Source organism: Mus musculus, chromosome 4, assembly GCF_000001635.26.
Source record: "Mus musculus strain C57BL/6J chromosome 4, GRCm38.p6 C57BL/6J".
Lineage (NCBI taxonomy): Eukaryota > Metazoa > Chordata > Mammalia > Rodentia > Muridae > Mus > Mus musculus.
Genome location: NC_000070.6, coordinates 115,623,023 through 115,648,790, shown reverse-complemented (window position 1 = coordinate 115,648,790; position 25,768 = coordinate 115,623,023). Strand labels below are relative to the sequence as shown.

The following is a 25,768-nucleotide window of genomic DNA, read 5'->3' as shown; positions in this document are numbered from 1 at the left end:
ATGACTATGGGGCACACCAGTAGGAGGCTGGAAAGTGGAAAAAGAAAGAGCTTGGGGCACAGTTCCCTTTGCCAATGTTATATCTAGCAAATGCAGGTCCAACCAGTTTGTGGGAACAGTGTTCTTGTCCCTTCACGAAAGAGTATTGACGGGATTCTTGTTGTTAATTTACGCATGCCATGCCAGATCATGTTTCATGCTTTGCGACCCCATCTACCTTTCTGAAAGGAGGCTTAAATCAAAGACCTTTACCCAAACATTGGTGGTAAATGTGCTCTGTGGTTGCCATGAATGGTAAAATTCTCTTTTGGAGGGAGAAACAGCAGGCATTTCCTGGCAAGGTGGGTCCTTCAACAGAAAACCCTTGGCTGTGGCATTTCAGAGCAATCACAGCCTTTCTGGGAAACTGAGTATTTCTCTACTCATCACTGGGCCTGAGTGGTTCTATCGATTCCAAAGGGATCTGATGATTAATCCTTATCATCTTGAAAGTATATTCTACATTCCTGTCCAGATTGTTCTATGCTTTTGGGTATAGTTCATTTTCCTCCTATCCTTCTGGGGAATCTCTCAAAAAGGGGACATGGAACATTATAAAACAGGCAAAAGTACCATTTCTGTCATGGGTCCACATCAAGGGGACAGTGGAAGCTGTCTAATGAGAAAGCACAGATGATCTTATCTGGAACACAGATAAAGGATGAGGACCTATGACCTCTTTGGGGAGTTTAAGTGAGATAGTGTGTATAAAGTCCCTTGAACATACACGATAAAACAGAAAGGCAGTTGTTATTCTAATGATCACACAGAGAACTGCTCCCTGTTCTCTGCTCCAAGAGACCAAGGTGGGATGTTCATGATCTGGTTTCTGTTAGGTCTGGTTTCTATGAAGCTACATTTTGAATCATACTCTGTCCTTTGGTGCCTATGAGCTTTGAGGCAGCTATCTCCGCCCTATGGCACTCGGCCCAGTTTAAGCTGCTGCTAGCTGTTGGGTGTGGCAAAGGAGGTGGGGACTGGCTCAGTGCCCGTATCCAGAGTATAAGACAATCCAGAGGGGGGCATCTGGAGGCAGTTGGAGCCTGGGTCCTGCGAGTTTAGCCATGGCGCTCAGCTTTCTCTCTCCAAGCCTTTCCCGCCTCGGCCTGTGGGCTTCTGTAGTGATCCTGATGGTAACCGTCCTGAAGCTCCTCAGCCTGCTGTTTCGGAGGCAGAAGCTGGCCAGGGCTTTGGACAGCTTCCCAGGGCCCCCCAAGCACTGGCTTTTTGGTCATGCCCTTGAGGTATGTGGGGATATGGGAGATGCCCTTGAGGTATGTGGGGATATGGGAGATGCCCTTGAGGTATGTGGGGATATGGGAGATGCCCTTGAGGTATGTGGGGATATGGGAGATGCCCTTGAGGTATGTGGGGATATGGGAGATGCCCTTGAGGTATGTGGGGATATGGGAGATGCCCTTGAGGTATGTGGGGATATGGGGGAGTTGGGGAAGGGAGGTCATCAATTTAGACAAGAGGCTGAGGCCTGGAACCACGGCTCCTAGTCAGCTTTCCCACCCCTGACTTTCAAGCTGGCTTCAGAAGCAACACAACATTTCAAAGTGGCAGCTTAAGAAAGCCTGAGATGCGTTCCATTCATTCATTCATTCATTTATTTATTTATTTATTTATTTATTTATTTATTTATTTATTTATTTGGTTTTTCGGTTTTTTTGAGACAGGGTTTCTCTGTGTAGCCCTGGCTGTCCTGGAACTCACTTTGTAGACCAGGCTGGCCTCGAACTCAGAAATCCGCCTGCCTCTGCCTCCCGAGTGCTGGGATTAAAGGCATGCGCGCCACCACGTCAGGCCCATTATTTTGAGGAACAGAATGCAAGTCGGTGTGGAGGCTTGTTGATAGATCACACCCGGGAGAAATTACATCCTCAAAGTTTGACCCGACAACTAGGCAGTCACGAAGTGTCCTGCTCTATGCAGTGTAAAGATTGCTGGTGACCAAGAGGACGTTCAAAGTAAAAACAGAGGAAAGTGCTGTCTTCTGATGCATCCCAGCGTGTCTGAGAGGTTGGTACCCCCAAAGCTGGGAGGTACCTTTTCTCTTTCCTTTGTCTGGCTGAGGAACTCTGGCGGTTCCCCAGGTTCAGGTCCTGGTTGGGTCTCCTGTTAAGGCAGCTCAGGAGGGGTTCACCTTAGCATCCAGTCTCAGGAACTCCTCTTGTCTTGGGGATCCAGACCTTCTAAACACAAGATAAGGGTTTAGAGTCAGGCAGGAGAAACAGATCCTCCACACACCTCCCCAAACATCTGGAGACTAACATTTTAGATTGGAACTAGGACCCCGAGACTAAGTCTTCTGGTGTGCTTTGAGCTACAGGCAGGTTTGGGAGCCCAGGCATGGATGTCATGGATGAAGTCTCAAAAGCGGGTGTCATTCTTTCTACCTTTTTCTTCTTCCATCTGGGGAATTGACACTGGAAATGAACTTGGTCTCTAATCTGATTTTTGCTCCTTACAGATAACTTGTTGGGGATAACCTATGAACTTACCTGTACCATTGAACACTATGGGTGGGAGGAGGATGTCTTGGGTGACACTAGAGCATTCTCTGCTCCCAGGAGGATGAAGGTGCTTCCCCAGGGGTCCACTTCTGCTCCATTCTTTTAATTTTAGCATCTTACAGCTTTTCTACTAGTTTGAGACTTTTGGAGAGTGGCGGACTTGGTCTGATTTATTCTCATGCCCTCAGGATACAGCACAAAACTTGGGTTAGTACAGGCATGCCTGAATGAATGAACGCAAAAGGCTAGATTGTAGGGAGAGAGGTCCACAGAAGATGGAGAATGGTGGGGAAGGGGGGGTGAGGGATCAGGATGACTTGGGAGGGTCTCTGCCAAGTGTGGAAGGGTGAGGTCACATTCTAAAAGAGCATGAGAGGCATTTGGGAGGACTTTTAATTCCCCTTTCTCTGTGCCCCCTTTGTGCTTACCTGCCTTTCTCAGGATTGGGGAAGTTAGTCCTCAAGCAATGGGCTTTAATAGCATATAGTCCATTCTCTCACAACTCCATGCCAGAGCTGTCTGCTCTCTTCTTCCCAGGTGTTCTATTCTATCTTGAAAGTACACAGAGAGCCTGGAACACAGCCTAGCTTCAGCTTCTTCATGCCAGTATAACTATCTGAAGGGCATTGGCTTGATACCAGGAGGCCATGCCAAGATTGGAGTGGGAAGCTGATCTTGAGGGCTATAAAAGTTTCCTAGGGAACCAACCACAGGCACAGTGCCATTGCATTCCTCCAGGACTTGGTACCTCTGCATGGTTGGATTCACACCTCAACCTGAGAATGTGAAGGGCAGGATGTGGATTTGTTTCCCTAGTGTGAGAAAAGATGGGGAAGTTGAGATTCAAAGGGGTTAAGGTGTCCACTTAAGGACACATATTGGTTCAGGATTCAAGTCAAAGCTGAACTAGGGACTCCTCATGCATTCTGGGCCCTAATTGTCTTGTAAGTGGTAGGAAGAGTACTTTAAAGGGTCAGGATGACTGACACTAGACACACAAGAACACCAAGGGATAGCCCGCGCAGAAGGAGAGCTACTAAGGTGATCCCCACAAGACTTCCCTGAGTGGCCTCAGAGGGCACTACACAGACCCATAGGAAGGGTTCCTGGCAGGTGCCATTCAGTTCAGGGACCGAGAGATCTTGTTAAGAATCTGGACAGTCCAAAAATAACTGAACTGAGAAGGAGTTTAGGTATCATACTGGAGATACCTGAGCTCTTGTTTTGGGACCTAGCATGTTGTGGAAGAGGAGTCCCTGTCTTCTACCCCCAGTTGTTGGTGTTTCTAACCATTCACCTCTGTCTCATCTGTAGATGATCGTGTGTGTGTGTGTGTGTGTGTGTGTGTGTGTGTGTGTGTGTGTGTGTGTAAACCAGATATTGGGTGTCTTCTATGGCTCTCTACCTTACATATTCATTTTTGAGAAGATTAGAAAACTCACTTAATTTTATTTATATGGGTTTTTTTCTTCATATACACCTGTGTATCACATGTGAGTCTGGTGCTCACAGAGGCCAGAAGAGGGTCTCAGGGACCCTGGACCTTGCAAATGGTTGTGAGCCACTATGTGGGTGATGGGAACAGAACCTAGATCCTCTGCAAGAGCAGGCAGTACTTTTAACTGCAGAGCCAACAATCCAGTCTCTTAGAAAGATTTTTAAGAATTAAACTGCCTAAGTGTGTGTTGGTGTGTATGTGGGTGTAGTGTGGGGATGTGCACATGTGAGTGTAAGTGCTGTCAGAGTTTAGAAAAGGGTGTCAAATTCCCAGGAGTTAGATTGCAGGAGGTTATAGGCAGACCCCTGTGGGTGCTGGGAGCTGTGTCTTTCACAAGAGCGGTATAGCTCTTAACCGCTGATCAGTGTTTCAATATTTATTGGTTATTTTGTTTATTTACATTTCTAATGTTGTCCCCCCTCCCAGTTTTCGCCCCTGAAAACCCTCCACTCCACTCCCTCCTCCTGCCTCCATGAGGGTGCTTCCCACCCCACTCCTGTCCCTGTGCCCTACACAGTGGCATCAAGCCTTCTCAGGACCCAGGGCTTCCCCTCCTTTTGATGCCAGACAAGGCCATCCTCTGCCACATATACAGCTGGAGCCATGGGTATTCTTTGGTGGTTTAGTTCCTGGGAGTTCGGGGGGGGGGGGGGGAAGGGTCTGGTTGGTTGATATTCTTGTTCCTCCCATGGGGTTGCAAACCCCTTTGGTTCCTTCACTCCTTCCCCTAACTCCTCCATTGGGGTTCCCATGTTCACTCCTATGAATATCTCACTTTTTTAGAGAAGATCTCTTACTAAACCTGGAGCTCTCCATTTTGGAAACACTGGCAGGTCAGCAAGCCCCTCCCTCCATCTTTCTATCTCACCCTTGGCTTACAGATTCTAGGCAGGTCAGCAAGCCCCTTCCTTCATCTTTCTATCTCACCCTTGGCTTACAGATGCTAACCACCATGTCTGTCTTTTAAATAGAGGGCTGGAGTTCAAACTCAGGTCTTCATGCCTGGGGAGCAAGTCCTTCTCCCTACTGAGCCTTCTCCCCACGCAGATACATTTTATCCTCAAGCAGTCCCCAAGAGCACTGTAGCTGCCTCACACTGGAGAAGCTGGGAATTTGCTCCTTGGACACTGTCCAACTGATCTTTAGATCCATTAGGGAATGGCCTGAGTGGATTTGTTGACAGGAAGGAAGCTCAGTCACGATTTCTGGTTGGCTCAATCATGTGAGATAGTTCCGTTGGCCTTTGAATGCACTGTTCCCACTTATGAAAGGTCATGGTTCAATTAAGCTTCATTGATGTCCCATTCTGATCTGATTCCCGAAGTGTAACTTACTCAGACTATTGGAGAGCAGTCCTTCCCATTGCTCATTGCTGCTGGGTTTAACACTGGTGCAAATGAAGGGTTGGGGCAGGTTGCTCAGGAGCTGGGTGCAGTGACTTATCTTTATGCCCTGTTTTCCTGTTTCCTTCCTTTGTGAGAAAGCAATCTGTCCCAGATCTGATAGTGGTAGCCTTGTTTAGGGCACTAGAGGATAAATCTGAGGCATTTGTTGTATAACTCAGAGAAGTTTGCCAGCAATCACATGACCCATACAAGAACAATGTTGTCAGCAGTCATTTTGAGGGATTGCAGCTGCAAAACGGGTCCAGATGCTGAGAGCTGTCTTCACTCTAATGGGCTCCTGGGGACAATCAGGGCTCATAGAAGAAGGCTGTCTCTAGGGAGGCCATGGCAGTCTGTGACTGAGGCCAAGTTCTCATGTCTATGGTTGGGATGCTACAGAAGGGCACAGGAATGCTGCCTGGAGCTGGGAAAGACAGGAGCAGAATGTAAGGAACCCCAAGCTGCGGAACAACCCATTCAAGAGTATCCAACTAAGAAGATTTAATCAAATTAAGTAATTAATTAAGAGTAATTAATCCAATTAAGAGTATCAGAGTTCTTTACTTTGAGTGGCAACCAATATTAGGTTAATGCTTCAGAGCTTCTTGGTGCCAAAATTCAGGGGTACAGCACTTCTAAAGACAAAACCCAAAATTACGTCAATGCTAGCTAAGGGTCAGAGTAAGCTTGTAATATTATTTAGTTATTTAGACATAACGTGACAATTATTTTGGTTAATACATCTGGGTCATGTTTGGAGTCACAGAAATGTGTTGCCAAGACACACATGGCTATTGGGAGGGAAGAGTGTTGAGAATTATCTAAGTAGATACAAAATGAAGTCAGAACAAGATGGTGTTACCTTGGTCACTTCAAGTGCATGCAGAAAAGAAGAGAGACAGGGCAGGAGGGAGAAGTTCAGGGATGCCAGCCAGAAAGAAGGAAGGTGCCACGAGTGTTCCTTTTATCTATAGGTAAAGATGATTTTTTATCATTTTTGCTCCTTGCCATTGCACACATAATGCAACCTTTTGGGTGGAATTCAGGATTCAGAAAGATGATTCTTCAGGGAGATTACAGCAAAGTCTGTAGAACACTGGGGCCAGAACTATAGAGAAGGCACAGCTGGTGGTAGGATAATCTCCTGGCTCTTGGAGGGGAGTGGTTTGGGTGAGACAAAGATTCCTGGATTTAGAGCAGCAGCTCTGGGACTGGAGAGGGTATTAGAAATGTACATGAAACAGGAGGATGGAAGTAGGTTCCGGGGGTCTGGACAATATCCTTCCTTCTCTGCCCAGAAACCTGGAGTCTGTAGGGAGTTCTGGGCTCATGTGTGGTCTTTGTCTTCTGTTATTGTTTCAGATCCAGAAGACAGGAGGCCTGGACAAGGTGGTAACTTGGACCGAACAGTTCCCCTATGCCCACCCACTCTGGCTTGGACAATTTATTGTTTTCCTGAACATCTATGAGCCTGACTATGCTAAAGCTGTATACAGCCGAGGGGGTAAGGTGCCCTGGAGAGAGTGTGGGGTTTCCTGGGAAAAATGGCCCCAGGGATGAAGTTGGGAGAGGTCCGGACTTGTGTCTAGACTCTGGGAAAAGAATGACCACATCCCTACCTAATTTATCACTATGCCTCATTTGAGAATGTCCTATTTCTCCTTGATTGATGTCCCCTTGTCCTGCAGACCCGAAGGCTGCATATGTGTATGACTTCTTCCTCCAGTGGATCGGTAAGTAAGCGTCTATCTTTCTGTGTCTTCTCCTCCCTCCCTTGAGCTAAGTGACCAGAATCCTGCCCTGCCACAGTGGTCACCCTTCCATTGGCCTGCCTGTCCTAAGCTTAGTGTCTCTGTGGGGAGGTGGGGGAGCAATAAAAGAGCTTCTACCTGTCAGTGGATATTCTTGCTGGACATTCCACTTTCCTCCCAAGCAGAGGCAAGGCAATGTGTGCTTGAAGAGTGGCTTCCTAGAGGGGGAAACCCTAGAGTTGATCCTGTAGGATATTATATTGGCAGTGCTTTCCAGAAGAAGGGTCTGAGAAAAGGTCTAATAATAGTAGGGCCATGGAGGCTGCAAGGTATCTGAGAGACTTGAGTAGAATGCAGATTTCTATTAGTAGATTAGGCTAGGCAGGGAAGATGGGTCAAGTTTAGCTGTTAGTATGTGGACTGATGTTGATGATATTGTGTGCCATTGAGTCATCTTCTTTTAACTGATTGATTAATTACTTAATTTTGAGACAGGGTCTTACTATGTTGCCTTAGTTGGCCTATGTAGAACAGACTGGCTTTGAACTCACAAAGATCCACCTGATTCTGACTCCTGAGTGCTGGGATTAATGGTGTGTAATACCATACTTGGCCTTATTCTTTTTAAACTTCTATTTATTTGTGTGTATGTTTCTGTGGATGTAGGGCACTTATGGATAGGTAGCTGTGGAGGCAGGTTGAATGCCCGAGAAATGGACTAAAATGTGGTTGGGAGGTATTGTGTATGTGCTGGGAACTGAGCCAGGTCTTGTGTAAGAGCATTAAGGACTCTTGACACATCTCTCTCGAGTTCACTGTGCCTTCTTAACCCAAGGTCATATATGTCTCCCAACTTCCTTTAAAAAACAAAACAACAAAACCAAAACCAAAACACATGGCAATTTCCTGGGAGCTATGAAAGGGCTGGTTAATAGGGAGGCAACAATCCTAGACTATTGACTTAGTTAAGATTTGCTACCTTCTCCATGTTGGATACTAGCAGACTGGGGTGGGGACCAGAGTCTCTGCTGGGTCTTGTAGTTCCTGTCCCCCATCCATGTAGTGTTCCAGGCTTGGGAGTGTCAGAGGCTGTGATTGATCTCAGCTCTCAGGGGTAGAGTAGGATTGTCTGGACTCCACAGCCTCCATCTCTCCTCCTTTCTCAGGAAAAGGCCTACTGGTTCTGGAAGGGCCAAAATGGTTCCAGCACCGCAAGCTGCTCACACCTGGCTTCCATTATGATGTGCTGAAGCCCTATGTGGCCATATTTGCTGAGTCCACACGGGTGATGCTGGTGAGTTCCCTCCCAGTGGCAGGCTCCTAGCACTGTGGGCTGCCAGACCAGCCCCAGCCCCAGCCCCATCCCCATCCCTATCCCCATTTGCCCTGGGTGAAGGCAAGTGGTGCTCTCTTGGAGAGAGAGTCCCCGAGGCCCTGTCATCCCTATACCTGTAGCAATGGTGCCTAAGGCCTGCTTTGCCTCCCTCTCTCTGTTGTATGCTGTGGAGGCATCCAAGCATTGAGGTAGCTTGGGGCTTGTCTCTGTCAGGAGACCTGGTTCTTTTTGATTATAGAATGTGGTTCTGGGAAGCCACCATAAGTGCCCTACTGGAGAGTTTGAAGGTAGCCTATGTTTCAGAGTATCATAAAATACTTTCCACTTCCAAATTCATTTACATTTTCACACCTGTTTAGACCCTCATCACTGAGAGCAATGTCAGGTCTCACTTAGGTGCTTGCAGCTGGAAGAATGGGGCAATATTCCTTCTGTTTCTATTTTGTGCAATAACTTGAGGAGTATTGGTGTTTATTAACTTTTCTTCAAAAGTCTGGTAGAATTCTGCACTAAAAAAAATCAAGCTCTGGGCTTTTTTTTTTTTTGTTTTGTTTTGTTTTGTTTTGTTTTGTTTTGGTTGGTAGACTTGTAGTGACTGCTTCTATTACCAGGGGTTATAGGTCTGTTTAAATTTCTTATTTGATCTTGATTTTTATCTTTGGCAAATGGTATGTACTGAGAAAATTATCTGTGTCTCTTAGATTTTCCAGTCTGGTGGATTATACGTTTTTATAGTATGTCCTCATGATTCCCTGAATTTCCTTGGTGTCTGTTGTTATGCCCCCTTCATCTCTAATACTGTTCGTTTAGATGTTCTCTCTTTGCCTTTAGTTAATTTGGATAAGGCAACTTTTCAACCTGTGGGCTTCCACACTTTTGGGAATCAAACAACCTGTTCACAGAGGTTGTGTATCAGACATTTACATTACAAATCATAACGGTAAAAAATTAGAGTTATGAAGTATCAATGAAATAATTTTATGGTTGGGGTCAACAAAACATGAAGAACCGTATTAAAGGGTCAAAACATTACGAAGGTTGAGAACCACTGTTGTAAGGCTTGTCAAATCTTACTGATTTTCTCAAAGAGCCAACTCTGTTTCATTAATTCTTGCTGTTTTTTGTTTATTTATTTCTATTTTGTTGATTTCAGCCATGAATTTGACTATTTCCTGCCTTTTACTGTTTTTTTTTGTTGTTGTTGTTTTGTTTTGTTTTGTTTTGTTTTGTTTTGTTTTTGAGACATGGTTTCTCTGTATAGCCCTGGCTGTCCTGGAACTTACTCTGTACACCAGGCTGGCCTTGAACTCAGAAATCTGCCTGCCTCTGCCTCCCAAGTACTAGGATTAAGGTGTGCGCCACCATGCCCGGATCCCTTTTACTCCTTTTGAGTGTAATTCTTTGTTTCATCCTAGAACTTTCATGTATGCTGTTAAGTTATAGTCTGAAATCTATTCATTTTTAAAAAATGTCTGCACTTAGTGCTATGAACTTGCCTCTTTGAACAGCCTTCATTGTGTCCCATATTTCAGGTATATTCTGAATTCATTTTCCTTCTAGTCTAGAATTTTATATTCAATTCTATAATTCATTCAAGTCTCTACTTTCTATCATGGCCCACTTTTCATTCAGCAGTGTGTTGTCCAGTTTCTATGAGTTTGTAAGCTTTCTGTTGTTGATATCCAGTTTTAGTCTGTGGTGGTCAGAGAATATGCAGGGTGTTATTTCAATTCTCCTGTATCCATTGAGACTTGCTTTGTGTCTGAGTCTATGACCAATTTTGGAGAATGTTTCATGAGGTTCTGCAAAGAAATATATTTTTGTGTTTGGTTGAAATGTTCTGGAAACAAGTGCTAGATCCATTTGACTTGCAACTCCAGTCAACCCCAGCATTTGTAGGTTTAGTTTTTGTCTGGATGATCTGTCTATTAGTGAGAGTGTGGTATTGAAGTCTCCAACTATATGAATTAAGGTGTATTTTTGTGTTTACAAGCTTATGTGCCCTGGTTTTTGAAATGTCCTCATAGTGGATTTTTTCTTTGATAAGTATGTAGTGTACTTTGCTATCTCTTCTGTTTAGTTTTGCACCAAAGTCTGTTTTGCCAGATATTAAAAACTGGCTTGTTTCTTGGGTCCATTTTCTTAGAATATCTTTTTCCATCTTACCTTGAGGTGATATCTATCCTTAATATTGAGGTGTGTTTTTTATGGATATAATAGAAGGATGACTCCTGTTTTCAGATCCATTATAATAGTCTTTGTGTTTTTTATTGGGCAATGAAGTCCAGTGACTTTTGGAGATATGAATGAACAGTGTTTGTTGATACCTGCTATTTTTGTTGTTGTTGTTGTGAGTGTATGTGTGTATGTACTTCTCACCCTCCATCTTTTCGATTTTTCTGGTCTGGGATTCTTTATTCCTTGTGTTTATTTGGTGTAATTAGCATCTTTAGATTGGAGTTTCCTTTCCATGGGGCTGGATTTGTAAATATATGTTGCTTAAATTTGTTGTTGTTGTTGTTTTTTATCACGGAATCCTATTTTCTTTATCTAGCATGATTGAAAGATTTGCTGGGTTCAGTAGTCTGGGATGGCATTTGTGGTCCCTTAGAGTATATAAAACATCTAGCCAAGGCCATTTGGCTTTTAGAGTCTTCACTAAGATATCTAGTGTTATTTTAACAGGTCTGCCTTTATAAATTACTTAGTCTTTTCCACTTGCAGCTATTAGTATTTTTTTGTTCTGTAATACAGCATTTTGATTATGTGCCAAGGGAATTTCTTTTCTGGTTAATCCATTTGGTCTCTATATCTTTTTTGTATCTTTATAAGAGTCTTCTTTATAAGGTTAGAGAAATTTTCTTCTAAAATATTTTCTGTGCCTTTGCCCTGCATTTCTTCTCCTTTCTCTATTCCTATTACTATTAGATTTGGTCTTTTCATAGTGCCCCAGGTTTCATAGATGTTTTGTGCCAGGAGTCTTTTAGATGTAACTTTTTTTTTTTTTTTTTTTTTGGTCTGAGGTATCCATTTCTTCAATTTTATCTCAAATGACTAAGATCTCTTCTTCCATTCTTGTGTTCTGTTGGTGAGTGTTGCCTCTGAGGTTCCTGTTGGATTTCCAGATTTTCCATGGTTGAGGTTTCTTTATTTATTCTATTTTTACTTACAGAACATGGGCTGTTCTGTTTGTTTACTCCCATTGTTTGTTTGTGCTTTCATAAAATTCTTTAAGGGAATTATTCGTTATCTCTTTAAGGCTATTTTAAGGTCTTTATCTTGTGCTTCAGGTAGGTTGCAATTCTCTGTGGTAAGGTAGCTGGCCTAGTCAGGACATGTCCTGGCTGTTATTCATTTTGTTTTTATGCTGGCATCTGGGTATCTTATTTTGTGAAGATTGAAATTCTAGGCGCTGATACTTGGTCTTCTCTTTGTTGTATGGGTTTTTTGGTCCTTGGTTTCTTTTGCTCTTTCTGGTAATTAAGATGGTGTGGTAGATGTGTGTTACCTAGTAGGGACTTTTTCTCAATCTTGATAGATATTTCCATCGAGGACAGATTCAAAGTAAAACTTGTTTCTAGGTATTGGGAGACGACACTTAGGAAAAAAGGTGGGCTAGGAGAAGTGAGAGGGTCTACAGGAGGCCTTATAGTCTTGTCAGGGTATTCCATCAGGATATGCTTAGTCCCTTGGGAACTGGGGAGAGTGAGGAGAGATCACAGCAGGGAGTCTGCTACACATCTGGGAATAAGATTTGGGGACTGGATTTGGAGGAGAGGACGGAGCAGGAAAGATTTGTACTTAACCTCACTGCTTCTCTGGCCAGGCAGCCTAACTCTTTCCCACATTACTCTTCTCTCTTTCTGTATTCCAGGACAAGTGGGAGAAAAAGGCTAGTGAGAATAAGAGCTTTGACATCTTCTGTGACGTGGGCCACATGGCACTGGACACCCTCATGAAGTGCACCTTTGGCAAAGGAGACAGCGGCCTAAGCCACAGGTCAGGAGCACCTCTACCTAAGGCTCACAGATAAGAAAGGTGGAAGGGCTCCTGGTCTCTGCTTGGAGAGGAGATGGGTCCTGCCTTGATATGTCCAGAGCCTACTCATGGTGGGAGACACTTTTGTTAGTGAGGAGGCTTAAGGAGGCAAGAAGAGGAACAGGAAGTACTGTTGATAGGGATTCCTAAAAGAAAGCTGCTCAGGCCTCTGCCCCTCCCTCCACTCTCTTCTGTATAGTGACAACAGCTACTACCTGGCAGTTAGTGACCTCACACTGCTGATGCAGCAGCGCATCGACTCCTTCCAGTACCATAATGACTTCATTTACTGGCTCACACCACATGGCCGCCGTTTCTTGCGGGCCTGCCAGATAGCCCATGACCATACAGGTAGGCCTTTCCCTGAAGCCTTCCTTCATTCCTCCACTCCAGGTAGGAAGCCTTTGTTATTCCTCTGGGATCCTCTGAACCCTTCTTGATGCAGGGCCAGTATAGGCAGTGACGGCACTTATGCTCTTGGTCCAGATCATGTCATCAGGCAGCGGAAGGCAGCTCTGCAGGATGAGAAGGAGCAGAAAAAGCTTCAGGAGCGGAGACACCTGGACTTCCTCGACATTCTCCTGGGTGCCCGGGTGAGTGAACATAGTCCACCCTGTCTGACAGCTGCTGCCAGGGAAGTCTTTAGGCTCTCTTCCTGAAGCAGTGTCCCTGCCCAGCAAGTATAATGTATTACCCAAGGCACAGATCAACAACGGTAAAATGTGCAGCATGTGTGTGGCTGGGCTGTGACATTAGGGAACTGGCAGTCTGGATCACATGGAAGCATCTTACAGAGTTTTCTAAGGTCCCTAACAATCTTGGCATTGCAGAACCTCAGAGGCAAGACTTAACAATTCCCTCTTTTCCTTCCTTCCTTCCTTCCTTCCTTACTTCCTTCCTTCCTTCCTTCCTTTTTTCCTTCCTTCCTCCCTCCCTCCCTCCCTTCCTTCCTTTTTCCCTTCCTTTTTCTTTCCCTTCCACCCTCTCTCCTTCCTCCTATCTTTTCTTTCTCCCCAGTTCCTCTCTCTTTTATGTCCTCCCTCACCTCCTTCTTTGATTCCACAAAACTTTGTGCCGAACCCAAGTTAATTCCTGTGCAGAGTTAAGAAAGACCTGGTATGGCCTCAGCATCGGTAGGAGCCATCTTGGTTCCATGAGTCCGCCAAAAGTAGTCTGCACAGGTGAGAGTGTGCACTCCCAATGCTAACAGCTTCTGGGACAGGCGGGAGCCACAGAGCTTTTGAGGCAGCCACTTTTCAGGCTCCAGACATCTGGGCACCACACCTGGGCACCTTCCCGGCCAGAGGATATGTGTCCGCCTGGCCTGGGAGGGCTTTGCCTCAGCATCAGCAGGAGCCATCTTGGTTCCGGGACTCTGATGAAAGTAGTCTGCACAAGTGAGAGTGTGGACTATAGAAGCAAACAGCTTCTGTGACAGGCCAAAGCAACACAGCTTCTGGGACAGGTTCTGTTTTGGGCCTAATCTTGGGCTAGGAGGGAGGTCCGAAAGCAGATATCTGTGCACTTTCCCTGTAAGAGGAGAGCTTGCCTGCAGAGAGTGCTCTGACCACTGAAACTCAGAGGAGAGAGAAAGTCTCCCAGGTCTGCTCATAGAGGCTAACAGAATCACCAGAGGAACAATCACTAACCAGAGACAACTATAACAATTAACTTCAGAGATTACCAGATGGCAAAAGGTAAACGTAAGAATCTTACTAATAGAAACCAAGACCACTCACAATCATCAGAACCCAGCACTCCCACTTCACCCAGTCCAGGGCACCCCAACACACCTGGAAAGCTAGACCTGGATTTAAAAGCATATCTCATGATGATGGTAGAGGACATCAAGAAGGACTTTAATAACTCACTTAAAGAAATACAGGAGAACACAGTTAACAGGTAGAGGACATTAAAGAGGAAACACAAAAATTCCTTAAAGAATTGCAGGAAAACACAACAAAACAGGTGATGGAATTGAATAAAACCATCCAAGACCTAAAAAGGAAAGTAGACACAATAAAGAAAACCCAAAGTGAGGCAACACTGGAGATAGAAACCCTAGGAAAGAAATCTGGAACCATAGATGCAAGCATCAGCAACAGAATACAAGAGATGGAAGAGAGAATCTCAGGTGCAGAAGATTCCATAGAGAACATTGGCACAACAATCAAAGAAAATGGAAAATGCAAAAAGATCCTAACTCAAAACATCCAGGAAATCCAGGACACAATGAGAAGACCAAACCTACAGATAATAGGAGTAGATGAGAATGAAAATTTTCAGCTCAAATGTCCAGCAAATATCTTCAACAAAATTATAGAAGAAAACTTCCCATACCTAAAGAAAGAGATGCCAATGAACATACAAGAAGCCTACAGAACTCCAAATAGACTGGACCAGAAAAGAAATTCCTCCCGACACATAATAATCAGAACAACAAATGCACTAAATAAAGAGAGAATATTAAAAGCAGTAAGGGAGAAAGGTCAAGTAACATATAAAGGCAAGCCTATCAGAATTACACCAGATTTTTCACCAGAGACTATGAAAGCCAGAAGAGCCTGGATGGATGTAATACAGACACTAAGAGAACACAAATGCCAGCCCAGGCTACTATACCCAGCCAAACTTTCAATTACCTTAGATGGAGAAACGAAAGTATTCCATGACAGAACCAAATTCACACATTATCTTTCCACGAATCACGCCCTTCAAAGGATAATAGCAGAAAAAAACCAATTCAAGGAGGGAACCATGTCCTAGAAAAAGCAAGAAAGTAATTCCTCAACAAACCTAAAAGAAGACAGCCACAAGAACAGAATGCCAACTTTAACAACAAAAATAATAGGAAGCAACAATTACTTTTCCTTACTATCTCTTAATATGAATGGACTCAACTCCCCAATAAAAAGACATAGACTTACAGACTGGCTACACAAACGGACCCAACATTTTGGTGCTTACAGGAAACTCATCTTAGGGAAAAAGATAGACACTACCTCAGAATGAAAGGCTGGAAAACAATTTTCCAAGCAAATGGTCTGAAAAAACAAGCTTGAGTAGCCATTCTAATATCTAATAAAATCGACTTCCAAACCAAAGTCATCAAAAAAGACAAGGAGGGGCACTTCATATGCATCAAAGGTAAAATCTTCCAAAAGGAACTCTCAATTATGAATATCTATGCTCCAAATACAAGGGCAGCCATATTCATTAAAGAAACTTTAATAAAGCTCAAAGCACACATTGCACCTGACACAATAATAGTGGGGGTCTTCAGCTCACCACTTTGACCAATGGACAGATCATGGAAACAGAAACTAAACAGCGACACATTGAAACTAACAGAAGTTATGAAAGAAATGGATCTAACAGATATCCACAGAACATTTTATTCTAAAACAAAAGGATATACCCTCTTCTCAGCACCTCATGGTACCTTCTCCAAAACTGACCACATAATTGGTCACAAAAAAACCTCAACATATACAAAAATATTAAAATTGTCCCATGCACCCTGTCAAATCACATGGACTAATGCTGATCTTCAATTACAAAATAAATAATAGAAAGCCGACCTTCACGTGGAAACTGAACAACACTCTTCTCAATGATACCTTGGTCAAGGAAGGAATAAAGAAAGAATTAAGGACTTTTTGGAGTTTAATGAAAATGAAGCCAAAACATACCCAAACTTATGGGACACAATGAAAGCATTTCTAAGAGGAAAACTTATATCTCTGGGTGCCCCCAAAAAGAAACAAGAGAGAGCACACATTAGCAGCTTGACAACACACTTAAAAGCTCAGGAACAAAAGGAAGCAAATTCACCTAAGAGGAGTAGATGGCAGGAAATAATCAAACTCAGGGGTGAAATCAACCAAGTGGAAACAAGAAGAAATATTCAAAGAATCAACCAAAGGAGGAGCTGGTTCTTTGAGAAAATCAACAAGATAGATAAACCCTTAGCCAGACTCACTAGAGGGCACAGGGAAAGCATCCTAATGAACAAAAACAGAAATGAAAAGGGAGACATAGCAACAGATCCTGAAGAAATCCACAACACCATTAGATTCTTCTACAAAAGCTATTCTCAACAAAACTGGAGAACCTGGATGAAATGGACAAGATTCTACACAGATACCAGCTACTAAAGTTAAATCAAGATCTGGCTAATGATCTAAACAGTCCTGTATCCCCTAAAGAAACAGAAGCAGTCATTAATAGTCTCCCAGCCAAAAAAAGCCCAGGACCAGATGGGTTTAGTGCAGAGTTCTATCAGACCTTCAAAGAAGATCTAATTCCAGTTCTGCACAAACTATTCCACAAAATAGAAGTAGAAGGTACTCTACCCAACTCATTCTATGAAGCCACAATTACTCTGATACCCAAACCACAAAAAGACCCAACAAAGATAGAGAACTCCAGACCAATTTCCCTTATGAATATCGATGCAAAAATACTCAATAAAGTTCTCACAAACCGAATCCAAGAACACATCAAAACAATCATCCATCCTGACCAGTAGGTTTCATCCCAGGGATGCAGGGATGGTTCAATATATGAAAATCCTTCAATGTAATCCAGTATATAAACAAACTCAAAGACAAAAACCAAATGATCATCTCGTTAGATGCAGAGAAAGCATTTGACAAAATCCAACACCCATTCATGATAAAAATCTTGGAAAGATCAGGAATTCAAGGCCCATACCTAACCATGATAAAAGCAATCTACAGCAAATAGTAGCCAACATCAAAGTAAATGGTGAGAAGCTGGAAGCAATCCCACTAAAATCAGGGACTAGACAAGGCTGCCCACTTTCTCCCTATCTCTTCAACATAGTACTTGAAGTCCTAGCCAGAGCAATTAGATAACAAAAGGAGATCAAGGGAATACAATTTGGAAATGATGAAGTCAAAATATCACTTTTTGCAGATGATATGATAGTATATATGAGACCCTAAAAATTCTCCCAGAGAACTCCTAAACCTGATAAACAGCTTCAATGAAGTAGCTGGATATAAAATTAACTCAAACAAGTCAATGGCCTTTCTCTACACAAAGGATAAACAGGCTGAGAAAGAAATTAGGGAAACAACACCCTTCTCAATAGTCACAAATAACATAAAATACCTTGGCGTGATTCTAACTAAGGAAGTAAAAGATCTGTATGATAAGAACTTCAAGTCTCTGAAGAAAGAAATTAAAGAATATCTCAGAAGATAGAAAGATCTCCCATGCTCATGGATTGGCAGGATCAACATTGTAAAAATGGCTATCTTGCCAAAAGCAATCTACAGATTCAATGCAATCCCCATCAAAATTCCAACTCAATTCTTCAACGAATTAGAAGGAGCAATTTGCAAATTCATCTGGAATAACAAAAAACCTAGGATAGCAAAAACTCTTCTCAAGGATAAAAGAACCTCTGGTGGAATCACCATGCCTGACCTAAAGCTTTACTACAGAGCAATTGTGATAAAAACTGCATGGTACTGGTATAGCGACAGACAAGTAGACCAATGGAATAGAATTGAAGACCTAGAGATGAACCCACACACCTATGGTCACTTGATCTTTGACAAGGGAGCTAAAACCATCCAGTGGAAAAAAGACAACATTTTCAACAAATGGTGCTGGCACAACTGGTGGTTATCATGTAGAAGAATGTGAATTGATCCATTCCTATCTCCTTGTACTAAAGTCAAATCTAAGTGGATCAAGGAACTTCACATAAAATCAGAGACACTGAAACTTACAGAGGAGAAAGTAGGAAAAAGCCTTGGAGATATGGGCACAGGGGAAAAATTCCTGAATAGAACAGCAATGGCTTGTGCTGTAAGATCGAGAATCGATAAATGGGACCTCATAAAATTGCAAAGCTTCTGCAAGGCAAACGACACTGTAAATAAGAGAAAAAGACCACCAACAGATCGGGAAAGGATCTTTACCTATCCTAAATCAGATAGGGGACTAATATCCAATATATATAAAGAACTCAAGAAGGTGGTCGCTAGAAAACCAAATAACCCCATTAAAAAATGCGGCTCATAACTGACCAAAGAATTCTCACCTGAGGAATACCGAATGGCTGAGAAGCACCTGAAAATAATGTTCAACATCCTTAATCATAAGGGAAATCCAAATCAAAATATTCCACCTCACACCAGTCAGAATGGCTAAGATCAAAAATTCAGGTGACAGCAGATGCTGTCAAGGTTGTGGAGAAAGAGGAACACTCCTTCATTGCTGGTGGGATTGCAAGCTTGTACAACCACTCTGGAAATCAGTCTGGCGGTTCCTCAGAAAATTGGACATAGTACTACTGGAGGATCCTGCAATACCTCTCCTGGGCATATATCCAGAAGATATCCAACCGGTAAGAAGGACACATGCTCCACTATGTTCATAGCAGCCTTATTTATAATAGCCAGAAGCTGGAAAGAACTCAGATGCCCCTCAACAGAGGAATGGATACAAAAAATGTGGTACATCTACCCAACGGAGTACTACTCAGCTATTAAAAAGAATGAATTTATGAAATTTTTAGGCAAATGGATGGACCTGGAGGATATCATCCTGAGTGAGGTAACACAATCACAAAGGAACTCACACAATCTGTGCTCAATGATAAGTGCATATTAGCCCAGAAACTTAGGATACCCAAGATATAAGATACAATTTGCTAAATGCATGAAACTGAAGAAGAATGAAGACCAAAGTGTGGACACTGTGGCCCTTATTAAATTGGGATCAAAACACCCATGGAAGGAGTTGCAGAGACAATGTTTGGAGCTGTGATGAAAGGATGGACCATCTAGAGACTTCCACATCCGGGGATCCATCTCATAATCAGCTTCCTAACGCTGACACCATTGTATACACTAGCAAGATTTTGCTGAAAGGTCCCAGATAGAGCTCTCTCTTGTGAGACTATGCCGGGGTCTAGCAAACACAGAAGTGGATGCTCACCATCAGCTATTGGATGGATCACAGTGCCCCCAATGGAGGAGCTAGAGAAAGTACCCAAGGAGCTAAAGGGATCTGCAACCCTATAGGTGGAACAACAATATGAACTAACCAGTACCCCCTGGAGCTCGTGTCTCTAGCTGCATATGAATCAGAAGATGGCCTAGTCATTCATCAGTGGAAAGAGAGGCCCATTGTTCGTGTAAACTTTGTATGTCTCAGTGCAGGGGAATGACAGGGCCAAGAAGTAGGAGTGGTTGGGTTGGGGAGTGGGTGGGGGAGCGTGTGGGGGACTTTTGGGATAGCTTTCTTATCCTTCCTCAGATTTGTATCCAACAGCTACTGTTGGGCATTCTTCTCATCCCTAACTCTCATCGTATCTTCTTTCAGGATGAAAGTGGGATCAAGTTGTCAGATGCAGACCTCCGGGCTGAAGTGGACACATTCATGTTCGAAGGCCACGACACCACCACTAGTGGTATCTCTTGGTTTCTCTACTGCATGGCCCTTTATCCTATGCACCAGCAGCGATGTAGGGAGGAGGTCCGTGAGATCCTAGGGGACCGGGACTCCTTCCAGTGGTGAGTGATCTGAGCATGAGCTTGACCCATCTTGCTCAGTCCAGGCACAGCTTGTACCCGCTCTGCCAGTGCCTACAAAAGATAACACACAGCTGTTCCAGAGGGGAGGTGATGTTGGCAGCATTTGTTTCTTATTGTTGTTGTATAGCTTTCTTGCGGGCTAACTATAGATGTACTCTCCTGCCCCAGTTCATTCTCCCCAAATGGGGGTTTTTCAGTGTCACATCAAGTTGTCAACAGAAGCTGAATTTCGTAATGACAGAATATGAATCCACACTGGGTTTCTGGATAGAGCAGAGACAACTGAGAAAGAGGGGGAAGCAGGAGATGAAGGTGAGAAGACAGCTGAGAAAGCTAATAATCCCTTGCTGCCTGCTACCTGCCTCCTGCCTCTGGATGCCAGCACATAGCCCCCAGATGCCACATTTCTTTTAATGGAAAAGGAGACTAATTTCCAAATACCAATACTTAAAAACTTCTATGTGATTCCCCCTTCTTTGTTCCTCAGCTCAAGCCTGAAGTCCTAAATGTGACACCAGCAGAAAACTTTTCTTTCAGAGTGGTCTGGGAGTCGCACCCAGACCTCTCTTGCTGCTTCCTCTTTGTAGACCTTTGTAGCCTGACAGTCACCTTCTCCCACTGAGTTCCTGATGTGGCTCCAGCACTGTACAGGACACATAGAAGGAATACAGAAATTGGCCTATCGGCATCAGGAGTTTCTGTTCTCCTAAGGAGGACTGATCTGTAATTCCAGCGTCAGAGATGTGAAGGACGGAGTCTCCATAATTGAAGTTTATTTAGTGAATGTTGGAAACCTTCCAAGGGGTCCAGCAATGAACAAAGTACTATCTGGAGCACATTGCAAGGGAGAAGAGGAGAGGAGGAGCCAGTTTGTTCCTCTTGTGGGAGCTTTCAGACAGTCAGACTCACATGCTTGAAGTCCAGAGAAGGCTGTAGGAGAGTAACTTCAAGTTGTCTGGATGTTGAGGGTAGAGGGGTGAGAAGGAGAGGGGCTTGAATTGACTTTAAGGAAGGTTAAACCTCAGGTGAAGAGAGCTGTACATTCTTGGCTAAATAATTATGTAGATAGTCTGAGGCAAAGATTAAATGCATATTTTATTTTCACTTAGTTTTATCCAGAATCCCAAGCAACATCAAGGACACTTATTTAATAAAATAGGACAAGAAATGAAAAGTCACAATTATGAGTTGAGTGATTTGGAGTTTGAGGCTCTCTAAGAAGATATTATATATAGTTCTGATGGTTGCGTCTCACATTTGGGTTTGAGCTTCCTGGTAGCCAAAGGAATATTTATATGACTTTATCTTTATTCACTCATGGAAATTAGTTGGATCATTCAACTAAAAATAATCAGGCTACCTTTTTCCATTCCAGGCCCACAGGGAAGCCAAGCAGAAATTAAAGAAATGTTCTTGTGCTACTTATTAAGGCCCTGTATGACACAGAAGTCACAAAAGTGCCTTGCCTTTGAGGGTTGGGTGCACAAATGTCTCTAGAATCCTTGCCTTCTCCTTCCATATTGCTAGGTCTACATGACCACCCAGTGTTACATTACACTTAGGCACTTGGAGCCTCTATGACTCCTCTGTTGGAAGTATGGTAGTGATAGGAAATGAAAACAATATGGTGGTGAAGTTGGTGATGGGGCCTACCCTCTCCTGGGACCACACTGCTCCTAGTTCTTAAGTGTCCTGTGTTGCTGGCAGGGATGATCTGGCCCAGATGACCTACCTGACCATGTGCATGAAGGAGTGCTTCCGCCTCTACCCACCTGTACCCCAAGTGTACCGCCAGCTCAGCAAGCCAGTAACCTTTGTGGATGGCCGCTCTCTACCTGCAGGTAGGTTGCTGGAAACAGTGAGGGTGGAATGAAAGTCCTCTGGACGCTGTTTAGTATTGTCTGTATCACTGGACCATCTTTACACCATGTGGAGAGAGCTTAGGCTTTGTGTGCAGAGCCCTGGGCCCCAAGCACCAGGCTCACAGTGTATGGGTAAACTTGCCTCTGCCCCCAAACATCCAACTTTCCAACTCCCTCTTCTATAAAAAGAATATAAAGTTTATTTTCCTTTTAGGTTTCACGGTAGTTATATGGATTTATTTTTCTGTGGATTGAAATAACAAGGATATATATATATATATATATATATATACATATATATGTATATATATATATACACATATATGTATATTATACACACACATACATACATATACATATGTAAATGTATATATATAGGAATAGGTATACGTATGCCTATACATATATATTAGTGAGCATTCCATAGCTTCAGTAATAGTGTCAGGCCCTGGCAGGAGTTCTTGTAGCTTGAAAATTGTCTCTTTCTCTATTTTCTTCTGTTTAAAACTATATTAAATTATTCTACTGTCGTACTATTGTGGCCTTGACAAGATCAGGGAGATGATTTGCATACACTATGACACAATGCACGTACATGTCCAATTCTGTGTAATGGCTTCATAAGTGTTCATCTCTGAGCCTGACATAGTAAGCATCAAATGGATATTATCTCTTATTACTAATAGCACAATAACTTCCTGGGATATTGGAGCTGCTGCTGCTGATTATTATTATTAAAGTACTTTGATTGTGACCAAGAGCACAGTGTCACTGGCAGTGAACAAACAGGCAGAGGCTGGTGTCCAAGATAAGGGGACATTAGGGGACACAGGCCTAATGTGGAGGTGGCCTGGCTGCTTCATGATCCCTTGTTATTAGACCTCATTTTGCTTACAGGCAGCCTGATCTCTCTGCACATCTATGCCCTCCATCGGAACAGTGCTGTGTGGCCTGACCCAGAGGTACAGTGTCTCTGGGCCTGGAGGTTAGACAGGGTATGGGTTACCCTCTGCCAGGATTTGGTGAGTACTTAATAAAGCCCTATCTATCTCCTTAGGTCTTTGACCCACTGCGCTTTTCTCCTGAGAATATGACAGGACGGCATCCCTTTGCCTTCATGCCTTTTTCTGCAGGGCCCAGGTAGGTAGAGACACAACATTAACAGGCCCTCATGACTGGGGAGGAAAAGTGAAGGCCATGTGTGTGTGTGTGTGTGTGTGTGTGTGTGTGTGTGTGTGTGTGTGTGTCTGTGTGATCATCTTGCAGTGCTCTGTAACAAGGGGGCCCTTTTGCTATTTTTTCCTGTTCCTAGGAAATAGGTGGGACAGCTGTTTTCATTCTGTGAGAGACTGAAAGCCAGAGCTCCCAATGTGAAGCTACCCACTGGGACTTTTTACCATGCTCCTAAGATTTGTGTTTTTAAAGCCCACATCAACAAATCAACCAGCCATTGTGTGTCCAAAACTCGTTATTGTTTTTTGTGGGCCTCTAAGAACACTAACCTCCATCACTCTGGTTAGCCAACAGCTTGATGCTTCTCTGTGTTGTTTGTTGCAGGAATTGCATTGGGCAGCAGTTTGCTATGAACGAGATGAAGGTGGTCACAGCCCTCTGTTTGCTGCGCTTTGAATTCTCTCCAGATCCCTCAAAGATCCCCATTAAGGTCCCCCAGCTGATCTTGCGCTCCAAAAATGGCATCCACCTCTACCTGAAGCCACTGGGCCCTGGGTCTGGAAAGTAGGTCTTAGGAGAGCAAGGATATGGAGTCATTGTGGATCCCTGCCTGTGGGGGGTTTGTGAGATAAAAGCATGCACATTGAGAGTATCCTGGAAGACATTCTCTTGTAAACATGTGTGTGGAATGATTCAATGCCTGGGCTTTCAAACTCATTCCTTCACTCCACAAATATTTGCTGAATGTTTCCCTGTCTTGAGAAACTTCATTTATTTCTCATAACTGCATTTATTTAGCCATCTCAGTGTGCATTTTGGATATAATAGACATAAGGAAAATTGCTTAAACTAAATCTGTACAAAATAAATAATACTTTAAAAAGCAAATACTCACCACTGAATTCAAAGAATATGAAATATGTTTTTACTGGCAGGATGTCTTTCTTGGGATGTGTCTCTGTGGTACTTCTAGGTGTTGGTGTTTCACAGTTATATAGGGCTTTGGGCAGTCACAGTAACTCTTGGGAAGGTGGTACAATAACATTAAAGGGGGGCTTCCCAGGAAAGAGGAAACTCGTTTCTATAAGGCAGGGAATGAAGATGCAAAGTACTTCTGAGGTGAAGTTCAGGTTGGGGCCTACATATGATTTAGAGGTCCTGCCTTAGCAGTCTCTGCAGCGGCTTCTTGATGGCTATGGGTACCTATGTCACTAGGGGTCAATGTCTAAGGTCACTACACTAGGAGGATCAAATCTTGGAATTAGCCCCACATGGAAAGAGGGCACCAGAAGCTAGGATCAGAAATAGGAGCCAGGAATTTTATCCCTGAGACTTGGTAAAGTTTTTAGGGCAATGGTTCTTCACCATTGAAAGGCCACATCCCCTTTGATAGGAATGACCCTTTTACAGGGTCCACCAACACTAATCAGAAAACACAGTTTTAATATTATGATTCATTACAGTAGCAAAATTACATTTATGAAGTAGCAATGAATTAATTTTATGGCTGGGGAGGGGTCCCCACAACATGAGGAACTGTATTAAAAGGTCAAAGCACTAGGAAGGTTGAGAACTACTGCTCTAGTGCATCTTGGGAAATGTGCCATATACCTTTCCTAATACCAATTCTTTTCAGATTGGAAGAAGGCCATAGCTTATAATTTCTGCCCTAAGATACTTTCTAGCTCCTCTAAAGCCATCCCTGTTCACTAGAAGCTGGGTTGTAAAGGTCCCATTATATTATGCCTATTAGCTATAAGCCTTAATGTAACTAACTTGCCCTTTTGTCCTAGCACACAGATAAACGGTTCTCTGTGGGACCATGAAAGGCAGCCTGTTTCATGATTGAGCTAGGTTTAAACCCCAGAGCCCCAGCAGATAAGTCTGCAAGGGATGGAAGAAAGTTGCCCACGCCCCCAGACACCAGGCTCCTGACTTGAGGCTCCAGCTCTCCATAATTCTGTGGCCATCAGTCATGTAGGGCAATGCCCCAAGCCCCTGTTGTTTGTCTGGACTCCACCTCCATAGTTACCTGGCAATAGCCAGGTAGGCCTGGTCTGCTATAAAAGGGGCTGCTTGCTCCATTCTTCCTCTCTTCCTCTCTTATTCTCTTACTCTTGCCTCTCTCTCTTCCCTCTTGCTCTCCCTCTCTCCACATTCCCTCCCTCCCCCTTCACATGGCCATGGCTTCTCTACTTTCTCCCTCTGCCTTTCTCTGCCTCTACTACCCTCTTAGCTCCCCTGCCTTCATGATAGTAAATGCTTTAAAACTATGACCTGCCTCTTCTCATAGGGATCTGTTGTGCTGGAGCAACAGAGCAGGTCTTCCTCTAAAGAGCATCCATCTAATCTTCCCGAGGAGGCCTCCCTGTGCTCTCAGACATGGCTTCCACCAACCAAGACATCGCTGGACAAACCAAGGACTCTCGTTCCTGTGACCCAGCTGGAGTGCTTCCCCTTGCCCTTTTCCCTTTCAGGCCAGGGTCAGCCCCACAGGCCCACACTCTGTTCTCAGCTCTTTCTGAGCATCCAGAAGTGTTCGCCATGTCCAAGAGCTAGAGCCTGCTGTCCCTGGCCTCTGTGTGGCCTG

At 43.7% G+C, this 25,768-nt stretch overlaps 1 protein-coding gene across 1 annotated transcript; it reads left to right on the top strand.

The window, feature by feature from the left end:
• Window positions 1–1,069: 1,069 nt before the first annotated feature.
• Cyp4b1 (cytochrome P450, family 4, subfamily b, polypeptide 1) lies at window positions 1,070–24,093 on the top strand. Its single transcript, NM_007823.3, has 12 exons — window positions 1,070–1,283; window positions 6,804–6,945; window positions 7,130–7,174; window positions 8,359–8,486; window positions 12,403–12,527; window positions 12,766–12,917; window positions 13,053–13,159; window positions 19,932–20,122; window positions 21,851–21,984; window positions 22,903–22,967; window positions 23,063–23,145; window positions 23,563–24,093. Exons 1-12 carry the CDS (start codon window positions 1,104–1,106, stop codon window positions 23,744–23,746), a joined length of 1,536 nt encoding a protein of 511 aa, NP_031849.1. The 5' UTR covers window positions 1,070–1,103; the 3' UTR covers window positions 23,747–24,093.
• The last annotated feature ends 1,675 nt before the right edge of the window (window positions 24,094–25,768 follow it).

Bases quoted from the DNA above. Each gene is read 5' to 3' on its own strand.
- Cyp4b1 (NM_007823.3), top strand. From the start codon at position 1,104: ATGGCGCTCAGCTTTCTCTCTCCAAGCCTTTCCCGCCTCGGCCTGTGG. The intron at 12,528-12,765 runs GTCAGGAGCACC...TCTTCTGTATAG, and splicing joins GACAGCGGCCTAAGCCACAG to TGACAACAGCTACTACCTGG. The intron at 12,918-13,052 runs GTAGGCCTTTCC...CTCTTGGTCCAG, and splicing joins GATAGCCCATGACCATACAG to ATCATGTCATCAGGCAGCGG.